This window comes from Triplophysa rosa, linkage group LG25 (genome assembly GCF_024868665.1).
Source record: "Triplophysa rosa linkage group LG25, Trosa_1v2, whole genome shotgun sequence".
Lineage (NCBI taxonomy): Eukaryota > Metazoa > Chordata > Actinopteri > Cypriniformes > Nemacheilidae > Triplophysa > Triplophysa rosa.
In genome coordinates this window covers 6,153,232-6,164,458 of record NC_079914.1, presented here as the reverse complement: position 1 = coordinate 6,164,458, position 11,227 = coordinate 6,153,232, and the positions used below count along the sequence as shown (strand labels likewise).

The 11,227-nt window shown below is 36.8% G+C and overlaps 2 protein-coding genes across 2 annotated transcripts in view; both read right to left on the bottom strand.

Moving 5' to 3' along the window:
* On the bottom strand, positions 1-7,023 carry LOC130549141 (interleukin-3 receptor class 2 subunit beta-like). Its single transcript, XM_057326324.1, has 14 exons — positions 6,932-7,023; positions 6,694-6,829; positions 6,435-6,555; positions 5,721-5,890; positions 5,474-5,595; positions 4,670-4,769; positions 4,418-4,553; positions 4,194-4,345; positions 2,665-2,795; positions 2,397-2,586; positions 2,197-2,302; positions 2,048-2,114; positions 1,163-1,254; positions 1-841 (listed from the first exon to the last, which is right to left on the bottom strand). Exons 2-14 carry the CDS (start codon positions 6,797-6,799, stop codon positions 577-579), a joined length of 1,758 nt encoding a protein of 585 aa, XP_057182307.1. The 5' UTR covers positions 6,800-6,829; positions 6,932-7,023; the 3' UTR covers positions 1-576.
* Positions 7,024-7,767: 744 nt separating this feature from the next.
* ncf4 (neutrophil cytosolic factor 4) overlaps positions 7,768-11,227 on the bottom strand; it is an 18,755-nt gene continuing 15,295 nt past the window's right edge. The window contains exons 10-12 of the mRNA XM_057325537.1: positions 10,323-10,498; positions 9,988-10,053; positions 7,768-8,810 (exon numbers count right to left, since the gene is read on the bottom strand). Coding sequence (XP_057181520.1) covers positions 8,603-8,810; positions 9,988-10,053; positions 10,323-10,498 — 450 coding nt within the window. The 3' untranslated portion in view covers positions 7,768-8,602. The remainder of the gene's footprint in view (positions 8,811-9,987; positions 10,054-10,322; positions 10,499-11,227) is intronic.

The following is an 11,227-nucleotide window of genomic DNA, read 5'->3' as shown; positions in this document are numbered from 1 at the left end:
CATAGTCAACACAACCGTTATCTGCAACCTATTTTCTATGTAATAACAGGAAAATTAAATAGATGAGAAGAGCTTTTTAAACAGTAGCAAATGTGAAAGAATTGTGAAAACACACATTTTTTTGTGAATTGTGAAGAACACACAACATCAAAAATCGCTGACCCACAATAAGAAAACACAAATTTATTAGTGACAGCCTAGGCCAGATATTATGGTTTATTTAGGAATTTGAGGAGAAATATTTATGTAGAGATCACTGAATTTTCACATCATTCGGCATATCTAGGAGAGACGTGAGGGCAGTCTCATTGCTGTCTAGAAGAAACATCTGAGATATTGAAATAAACTTATTTTGGGTTCTACACTAAATATTTGATTTATTTGAAGAATTCAAGGGATTTGGTTGATTGTGTTAACGAGTAAATTTTAATGGGTAGTACAGTTACGCACAGCCAGGGTTTAGAAGCAGCGCAATAAAACCCGAAGTGTCAAAACAAACGCAATACTACACCACCCCCTAGTGGTCAGTTTGGGAACGGCATACAAAATCAAAGGTTGCTGAGAAATTGTTTTGGATTAAAACGCTTTGGATTCAAAGAATCTACCTGGACACAATGGAAGATGTAGAAGGAAACCGTCAGTGTTTAAACCTTGTGTATGCAGTGAACGGTTGTTTTTCTTTCCTTGGCTTAAAAACAAATCAGACTCTACACAGTTCATGTACCCGTCATTCATTTCAGTAATCCGGTGGCAAACCTGCAAAGCACTCTGGGTAGTGTCAGTGGAGGTCGCAGGATTCTGCATGTATCCCTCTGAACACGGTAGAACTGCGTCACTGAGCCTGAAAGTGTGAGGTTGAAATGCACTGTCACAAAGTGTGAGGTTCATTCCCATAACACCCCCAAAATGGCTTGGTGTAGATACAACACATGGATCATGCAATCGATTTTGGCGCTTTTTGAGTCACTGCAAGAAAAAAGTAACCAGCAGGATCACCATGTCATCTATACTGTCATTTCATTAAAAACATCCTTCCAGGTTGTAAATATCCATCAATAAATCCTTCATTCCTGTTCCATACTTCTCCATCCTTCACAAGTGCTTAGTAAAGCATTACAAACTTTTAAAAACATTTTAAGATTATAATATACAGTTGACTTACAGTGAGGACGGCCGAGGGCAAACACCCACGATCTGAACACTGCTGATATCTGGATCCTTTAGTTCTCTGGTCAGGAGATCTCTCTGCGGAAGCTATTGGTGAAATAAATACACATAGGAGAAAAAAATAAAAAAATAGGAAAAATTTCACAACTGCTAACAACTAAAAACCAATGAAAAAGATGGTAATGACAGTAGGCCAGATGTCACCCTGTTGTAGTAAAAGTCACATGGACTACGTTTTGATAAATGACTAATATAACTATTTATGTCTAGAAAAGAGCTGCAGATTCTTCAAAAATCCTCCTATATGTGCAGTGTTGGGTGTAACTAGTTACTAAGTAATTAGTTACTGTAATTTAATTACTTGCCCCTTGAAAAAGTAAAGTAAGGGATTACTCTTAGTTTTCTGTAATTTAATTACAGTTACTTCTGATGTAATTAAACTAAATACTGTGTGTAATATATGTGTGTGTAATAGTGGAATTAACATCAAAATTCAAAGTCTAACTTTAAAATGTGTCATAAATGTATAATTCTCACATTTGTAATAGTTTGGTGAGTTAATAAGAGTACTTTATGTAGTTTAATATTATTTATTTTAATGAATTAAATAAGCCGTTTCATTAAATCACTTAACTAAACAAGGTTGATATAGGATATAGAAAGTAATTAGTAATAAGTAACTAAATACTTTTTGGAGAGAGTAATTTGTACAGTAATCTAATTACACTATTGAATATGTAATTAGTAACTAGTAATTAATTACTTTTTCAGAGTAACTTACCCAACACTGTTTATGTGTTTTCTTGGATAAAGTACCATCATACAACATCAACATCATATATATAACATCATTTGACCCTTGAGACATCGTGACACTTACCTGTCTCACCTTAGAGACTTTACTGTGAACGGGAGACGGAAGAGACGCGTTCCAGTCTCTCAGCCTTCTGTAGGTAGAGAGAAAGATAAAAGTAACTAAAAGAGAGAGATTGCATGTAACAAGACATACCGAAAATACTATTACTGTACCTCTGCATGACAACCAGAATGAAGAAAACTACAACAGAAACGGCTGCTGAGAGGGTCGCGATGAGGAAATACAGGACAAATGCAACCAGACGGGGCACGAGAGGTTCTGAGACAAACACACGCACACACATGATGAGGTACAGTTTACTGTGTTTTAGATTGATATTACAGTAAAAAAGTCACTTTTTTAAGGATGTTACCAGGTTGTGTGGTCCAGCTGACAGGGTCGGTCCACTCTGAAGGATATCCTGCATACCGCTGTCCCGGACGTCTGGGCTTGCTCAAACTGCACCGGACCCGAGCCCGGTACTCTGAGGAACCAATTACAGAGCGTTCTGGTATAGAAATGACCGTCACTGGATCAGGGAGAGAGATGGTCTTCACGTCCTTCTAAAGAAAGACAGACATAAAGTAAATATACACACAGAGGGAAATAAAAGTATACAAGCTGCCCACACAAGCACTCACAGGAGATGAAATGCTCCAGTACTCAAGCTGGGAAGTAAGACGTATAGTGCGGTACTTGGGCAGAGTCCAGTTTAGGATCCAGTCCTCCCTGCTAAGCTCCACACATAGACCCGTGGGACACGCAGGTTGGACTAGAACACAAGGATCACACATACGCACTAAACAACTAAACTGCTCGGCAATACGTTATAAAGTAGACATTACTAAAAGAATGGGATAGCAAAGCCTTTCATTAAATATACTTGAAATTAGCAAACACATAAATACCCTGTATACCTGGGTGGTTGTGGACTGGTACATAGAACATTAATATAAAATAAAATATCATAAGGCTAAGAAATACCTTAACAATGTTATTAAGTGTATTATAATTTCACAATTTGTAATTTTAATTTACAGCAGTATGAACAACAACATCAAATAATAATACAAATAAATCATATTCATTACAATATTTTAAATAAATACATTTGCATTGCTACTGTATAGTGCACTGTTAACAAGAACACCCAATTAATATTCTTATGATGTTGAACCTTTTAATTAGTGGCAATAACAACAACAACAACAACAATAATAAATGTTTTTAAAATAAATACTAATTATTATAATACATTAATTATTTTGTTTATTATTATAATTTTAGTGCCTTAAACTTATTTCAGTTTATTTCTGAGGCAAAATTTATTTATTTAAAGTTTAAACGTTTCCAATTATTTTTAGCCCTATTACTTCATATAACATCATTACATCAAGTTTAATAAACTCAAATTTGCATCACAGTAATTTTACAGTGCTGCCTAAAAACACACTTTATACCCTGATAAATTCATTATGGCCCGGTTTCACAGACAAGGCTTAGCCTAAGCCAGGACTATGCCTTAGTTAAAGTATAGGATATTTAAGTCACTTTCATTATAATGCCTTAGATAAAAATATAACTGGCGTGCACCTTGAGACAAAACAATGGCAATGGCATATTTTCAGATATGTCAGGGCAATTTCAGTTAAGACAGCTCCAACTTTCATTTTAGTCTGGGACTAGTCTTAAAGGGATATTTCACTACCAAATCAAAATTGAAGCCTCTGGTTCACGCGCATTCGAGAGATGACGGAAGCTAGACATCAACGTTAATAGCTCTGTCAATATGGATATTTCTCTCAAACAAATGCTTCAGAAGACCTTTGTTAAGACCACAGAGCCGCGTCGAGCAGTTCTTTCATCGATGGATGCACTTTTTGGAGCTTCAAAAAAGCAACACCCGTTCACTCCCATTCTACCGCTTGGAAGCAAAATGACACGTGGTATTATAACTCCGACTGGATTATTCTTCCAGAAGAAAGCCATATTCAGTTAGGATGCCTTGAGGGTGAGTAAAACATGGGGGAATTTTGATTTGGTAGTGAAATAACCCTTTAAGCATTGTCTGTGAAACCGGGCATACAATGCATAAACTGTGACTTGTCTCTTTAATACCGTATCAGGGGATTAATTAATATAAACATGGTGAATTTATAGAGGCACTAACTGTGTTTGTAGGCGTGGATGACTCTGGTCACTGGTGTTGGTGTAAGTTGCACCTCCAGTGCTCCAGGTTCAAAAATGCTGAAAACGCCAACCATTCTCAACAGACCCCTCGCATTCGTGACCTCCACATTATCAACACAGCACCACTCCCCCCTGAGAGAGACACCCAACATGTCAGAACTTTAAATGGCTCATTAAAATCTCATAAAACACGCACATACTTACAGTGAACTGGAGTGTGTTCTGTATGAAAGCGTATAGCTGATGTACTGCGCCACATCTGTCGTCAGCTCCCAACTACAGCTCCCGTTCCTCTCACCACGGTACACACAGCGTAGGTTAGTGGGACCAGGAAGCTCATCTAAAACAAATATACATTTAAACACTGTGGCTGAATAATAAAACAATGGTCAATACTACTCCAAAACAGCAGGGGGCTCCACTCGCATAAAGAATCGCATGAGTTCTTGTACTCACAGTCAGACATTAATGTTGGTCTGTCAAACAGCATCCCGCTTCCCTCCGTTTCATTCTTGTTCAATTTGTCGTTTGCTGATTGATGAATGACGTCTACTTCCTTAAGCAAAACATACACATGAGATTACTTTAGTAACACTTCAGTATAGGGGGCAATTCTCACTGTTAACTACAGTAGTTGTCATTAGCATGCCTATTATTGGCATATTGGCTGTTTATTAGTACTTATAAAGCACATATTCTACATGACCATATTCTACATCCCTAATCCTACCCAATACCTAAACCTAACAACTACCTTACTAACTGTTAATAAGCAACAAATAAAGAGTTTATTGAGGCAAAAGTCGTAGTTAAGGGTTTGGTAATAGCGAGAATTGCCCCCTATACTGAAGTGTGACCAAAAAATGTCAAGCATTATAATATGGGCTCTGTTAACACTGCACACAAATATTGTGCAGATTTGGTGTCGAAACCTAAAAACTAACTGTAAGTGAAGAAATGTGATCTGTTTGTTCAGTCAATATCTGGTGTAAAGGATGGAAGTGTGAGTAGCTGTCAGTGTAAAGATCGGATTTGTAGATCAGATTTCAAACCGCTTATGGATGTGGTTTGGATCGAGCTTGTAAACATTGGATGTGATTTGATATTTACTGTAAGTACAAAATACTAAACGGATTTGAGTTGGAAAAACCACAACACATAACACTGCCTGTCTGAACAAAGCCAAAAGGACTTTTATTTTATTTTTTTCGCTTCAGTTTAGCTTGACCTTCGAAGTCACGTGTTCCTTTTGACACTCACTGTGTGTTGATGGTCATGTTGTCTGAAGGGGTCAGAGGTCAAAAGAGTCTTCGAACAATCAGGGCTTAAATACGAGGGAGATAATATGTCATCTACCTGGTTAAAAATCCACTTTGTGTCATCTATAAATAAGTAAAGAAGATGCATTACTCACACGTTCATTAAAGCTAAAATACACATTGACCATATAAATGGACAAGGTATAGTTTGTTTATAACATAAATGTATTAAATAATGATCATTTTACTGTATTTAGCGAGATTGTAGGTTCTGGAAACACCAGGAGAATGTGGCGTGTGGAAGAAAAACACATCATCAAAGCCAATGGCAAACAGTGATGTGTTATAACGGCAAAACACTCTCTCCTGCCCAGGAGCATTCTGGGAAGGGACAGCAATACGAACACAGGGAGCAACTCTGGAATATAGGAAATATAAAAAAATACACAGTCATATAGATATAGACGGTTTCATCGGAAGCAGTTAACCGCCAGTCTGTGTTTGTTGATGGGTCTGGCTATGGCTAATAATATAATTATTTAGATATATTTTTATTTATATTCATTTAAATTAAAATTTTATTGTATGATAATTGTATTAAATAAACATTTGTTGAATGGTTCATGTAATTTTGTCGCATTTAAGTCTAGCCAAGTAACGGTTCTTCTACCGGTAACCCAAAATAATACTGGCTAGACATACTTTACATTTACATACATTTACATTTACGCATTTGGCAGACGCTTTTATCCAAAGCAAATTACATCGCATTATACTATACATTTGTATTTGAGGATGTGCAATCCCAGGGATCGAATCCATGACCTTGGCGTTGCCAGCGCCATGCTCTAACCACTGAGCTACAGGAAAGCTTTAAACATTGTTATTTCTTTTCCTTGTTATCAGAAATAAACTACTGGGACTCCCTTCTTTGCAGATGTGTAAACCTCTTTCTGTCTTACTTGCAGTTGTCTGGGTCCATGTGGAACAGAGAAAGAGAAATACTGGGATTTTTCCTCCAGCTACAGCGGATGTGACTACGGTAGTCATTACGACACTCCAAAGACTCCAGAGCAGAGGATTCTGGGAATAGAAAGATGAAGAATATGCTATATTCACGCATACATACCTTGTGACAAAGATTGCTGGTTCGGTTTCTGACTGAGATATTACAAACTGTCTTTTTCTTTTATGAAATGTTTCAATTTAAACAACCCGAACCTGATGTAAAGGTGCTCTGTCGAGGACATCGTGTAAATGCAGATGTGCACACATCAGATGTCAGGAGTATAGTCAGAGTCAAACATAGAGAGCCCACCGGACACATTGTGACCCCTGATCAAATCAATACCAGCAACTGAAAGATATGTGGGGTTAGACAAAAACAATCAAACAAGAAAAAACCATTTTTCCAACGATTTACCAGGTGAGTGTATACAAGAGAAAAAGCTGAGCTTACCATCAAACAGGATTGAGTCAGTGTACAAGTAATGTGAAGAGTGATGGCTCTTCTGCACTCCTCTTTTAAAGCCGGACATCTGCTGGTCATGTTGACATCCTCAAGTTGTATGAACTTGTTTTAGCTCATGCCAACATGACCGCAAATGTGTTTACTTTCACCAAGTTTCAAAACCGCTTTGCTTGCCGATTTCAAGGCACCATATGATTCATTTCCTATTCTTGTGAGTGTTTTTAGCACACGGCTTTGTGGTTGCGTTTCCGACATTATCTCTCATTACTCTTCATGATATTCTGGCCTCTATAAATGGGTCAGGTCCCTCTTTAAATTATTTTTACAGCCGTTTCATTGTCCAGCAGGTGAAAAGCCAATCGCTTTGAAAGTTCCATCTAAATATGCACACTATCTAGCAGGGCAGGTTATTTGAAGTATAACTCGTATCCATAACACATACAGTATGAGTTATATGCCTATAAGTTTAATATCTAAGGTTAGCATGTGAAGAAACTTTAGCAGCGAATAATTATCACTTCTAAAATCATAGGTGACATATGATTTAAACATACAAGTAATTTCTTTAGATTGCACTGCATAGATATCATAATTTACTGTATAAAATGGTCATAAGTGATTCCAACTTTTCTTTCTTTCTTTCTTTAATATATTATTAAAGATGTATTGAAAATTGTGCATGCATGTTGCATAATTGTGCTCTGAGTGTAAACTTAAGCTCAGTTTGGAGAAGAATTTAGGGAGGTTTGGCAAAAAAATCCAGAAGAACGACTTACAAAATAATACCACAAGAGAAGACCAACAAATACGAATAACTGATAAAATTGCATCCATCAAATGCTTTATTTCTTGCAAGCTTATTGTTTTTCAATGCATTGTTTTTCTATGTATTGTTTTGTACATTAGAGCAAAACCCATATTTCCTGATATGCTGTTGTTTGAGTTTTTGCTAATAAATGCCTTAAAGTTTTAGTGCGTTTGTCCATTTTTAACATACTCTCAAAGTTTGCATTAAACAATAATGTATACAAACATGCCCTCCAGACATCAATCACGACTGTACAGATTATGCATATACATGTGTCGCTGAAATCAACATGAGCTTCACATCAACTCACCCACGATTTATAAATAATTCCTGAAAATATTGTTTTCTTTTTAAAACAGGAATTAAAAGAAGGAAGTTGGCCAAAGAAATGCCCAAAGAGGGCACTTTAGCAACCCAACAAAAAAGGTCCAAATGTCACATCGCCATACAAATAAAAACACTGCTTGAGAAAGTACAATCATGCTTTGTTATCACTAAAATGTATCAAATATAATAGCAACTGTGTCTACTATGTAATACTGATTGTGTTTATACCACAAATTCATTTTCAATTAGAAAACACATGTAAAACAAAGAACACTGTCCAGTAATTGTGAAATGATAAGGAATCTGTACAGACAACCATACCCTCCTGTTAAAGGGACAGTTCACCAAAAATAAGAATTCTTTCATCATTTATTCACCCCATTGACTTCTACTGTATAAACACAAAACCACTAAGACATTTCTCAAAATATCTTATTTTGTGTTCCACAGAAGAAAGATTCATATACAGGTTTAAGGGGGAGTAAATGAAGACGGAATGTAGATTTTTGCATTGAAGTTCCTCTTTAATACTGTGTGTTGTAGACCGACAGGTCTTCAGAATATGTGACCAGCAGCTCCCACGGAAACTGATTGACGGGTCTTTTGACCTTTGACCCCGTCCGTTTGCTCTCTCGTACCAGGAGCATGACATCTTCATCATCTAATACCCGTATCACATCGCCCTCGGGGTCTCGATAGTTCAGAGCAATATCTTCAACTTGAAAAACGTCCCTGACGGGAGAAAAACAAATTGCTCAGCTGTTTACAGGTCACGGCAAATGCAAAAAATGATGATTAGTATGACACCATTTCAGTCCGTTGGGTTGTGTCACGTGACTCATATGCAAACTATTGGCTGCTGTGCATGCAACATGGGAATAAGTGATGCATATTCAACATTATACAAATCAGGCTTATTAATAAGTTTTTATCAGTCGCTGTAACTCAATATTTGAGCTACCAAATATTGTTACCTTGATCTTTACAGACTACACGGGCAGCTACCATTGAAATAACAAAATACAGCATGAAAAACACACAAACAGATTTTATAATATATATCTATATACAGTATATACAGTATATTTGTGTGTTTAAAATGTTAAAACTTTATATAAATAGTCTACTTTAATTGAACTGAACTATTGTATTGATGCATCTGATATAGTTTAACGAAATATTTTATTCATTTATTCTTTTTGCTTGTACGTCACATTGAATCATTTTTACTGCCTTTGTTGCAGTGCATTCTGGGACAGAGTTCTCCGCAAAGGATACATGTGATGCTCTCTTTGAATTTTGTAAAAGTTAAAATCTTAAAAGTTTGTATTTTGGAACAGTTTTTGTTTTGTACATCGTGTGTATGATGTCTTAAAACATTAAGGTAGACAGTCACATATTTTTAACAGAGCTTTATTTGAGGGAAATACAAGAAACGTGTTTTTCATCGCCATGCTATTCAAATCCTGGCAACAAAAACAATTTGATGGACACAGAAGAACAGGCCGTTTAACAGAGCGCTGGCTTGTGTATTTTAATGCGTCTGCAAACACACGCGTTTCTGCCGTCAGACCGATAATCTTGACATTTAAACAGCTTCTAAATTGGCTTGTTTGTCTGTTCTCCAATTGTTCGCACGCGACTTAATGCAGGTAAGGCGGTTATGAATATTAAAAAGAGACACTGTTGTTGCCCACAGAGAAAACAGTACAAAATGTAGATGTTAATGTTGAGAATGAGGAAATATGCAGAAGATCACGAGATGAGTTATATAATTGTAAAGAACTTTTTCCAGACACCAAGTCTGCTGACATAATGTACCTCAACAGTATAGTTGCAATGCATTGTGGGTGTGGCATGTCAAACAGGACTGTTTGATATCCCTAAAAGGAAAAATTATGTTTTGTACCTCATTCGGGAGAGAAGTTCCTGATAAGATGGTTGAATTGAGATGTCTTCCTCCACGCAAATGTCCCTACAGCAAATAACACACAAACACAAACATCACAATAAGAAATATACAGTACAACAATTATCAACAAGATTAAAAAAAAATGGGGGGTCTTAAAAAAGATTTTAAAAAATGAGTGGGGTCTTTGCCGGGGTTTTCCGTGTTGTCCAAGTCAATATGGCAAGCCAAAAAAAACATTTTTTTCCAATAGTTGGTTTATAAAAACTGTAGATCTGTAGATCAACTTACATGTACAAATACAAACAAGTGCACTCTTTATCTTGCGTTCTGACCTTGTATCGATTCCTTCTGGCTTCAGCATATTGCAGCGCAGGCAGCTATATGAACCCTGAGCACAATCTCCATTCTTAGAAGCTCCGCCCTCGTCATCAGATTGACTCTCGGGAAGAGGTTTAATAATCTTTACAAACGAGTCTGGGAAGATCCCTGTTTTGTCCCTCACGGTGCCCTAGAGAGAGGACACATGGCATAGACGGATGATGTCCTCATGCTGTCTTCAAGACTCTAAGCATCTCTCTGATACATCCATCCGTCCATGAACGCTACAGAGCAGTCTAATCATTTTTATTTTATTATCATCGACAGAAGGGGAAAAGTGAATGTTCTGAAGAGGCAAGGGGACACCATAATCGAGAGGTAATAATTCCCAAAAAAGGAAGATATGATTTCTGCAGCCCTTATCTTCAGCAGGTACATTCAGGCCCCCTATAAAGCCTTTTGGTTGCAATGAAGCAGCAGGTACAATCTGAATCTCTCTCTCACTGGATCCTATCGCCATCATTTTATTTAAGGGTCTTATTCAGGTCTATGTTATATCCAATTTTCTGTCATCTCACTGCTTTCAGTGCAATTCGATTCAAGTTTACCCTTCTTGTTATGTTTGGGGATCAAATCGACCCCAAGGCATCTCCTGAAAAGTGTCCTCATTGATTTAGTTAATAATTGGTTACTTATTAGTTTTGTTTTAGTTTTTGGCAATATATCACAGAATACACTGTTAAAGTGATATTTCACCCGGAAATTTAAATTCTGTCATCATTTACTCACGTTCTCGTCATTTCAAACCTGTATGACTTTCTTGCGTCCACAGAACACAAAAGAAGATATTTTGAAGAATGTTGCTAACATGCACATATTGACTTGCATTGGTTTTGTGTCCATACAATAGAAGCCATTT

What these genes read in the sequence shown, in the direction of transcription:
- LOC130549141 (XM_057326324.1), bottom strand. Translation starts at nt 6,799, where the DNA reads ATGTGTCCGGTGGGCTCTCTATGTTTGACTCTGACTATACTCCTGACA. An exon ending in ACTGGAGCATTTCATCTCCT is followed by an intron (nt 2,587 to 2,664) that starts GTGAGTGCTTGT and finishes GTCTTTCTTTAG; the next exon opens with AAGGACGTGAAGACCATCTC. An exon ending in TGCCCTCGGCCGTCCTCACT is followed by an intron (nt 842 to 1,162) that starts GTAAGTCAACTG and finishes TCACACTTTCAG; the next exon opens with GCTCAGTGACGCAGTTCTAC.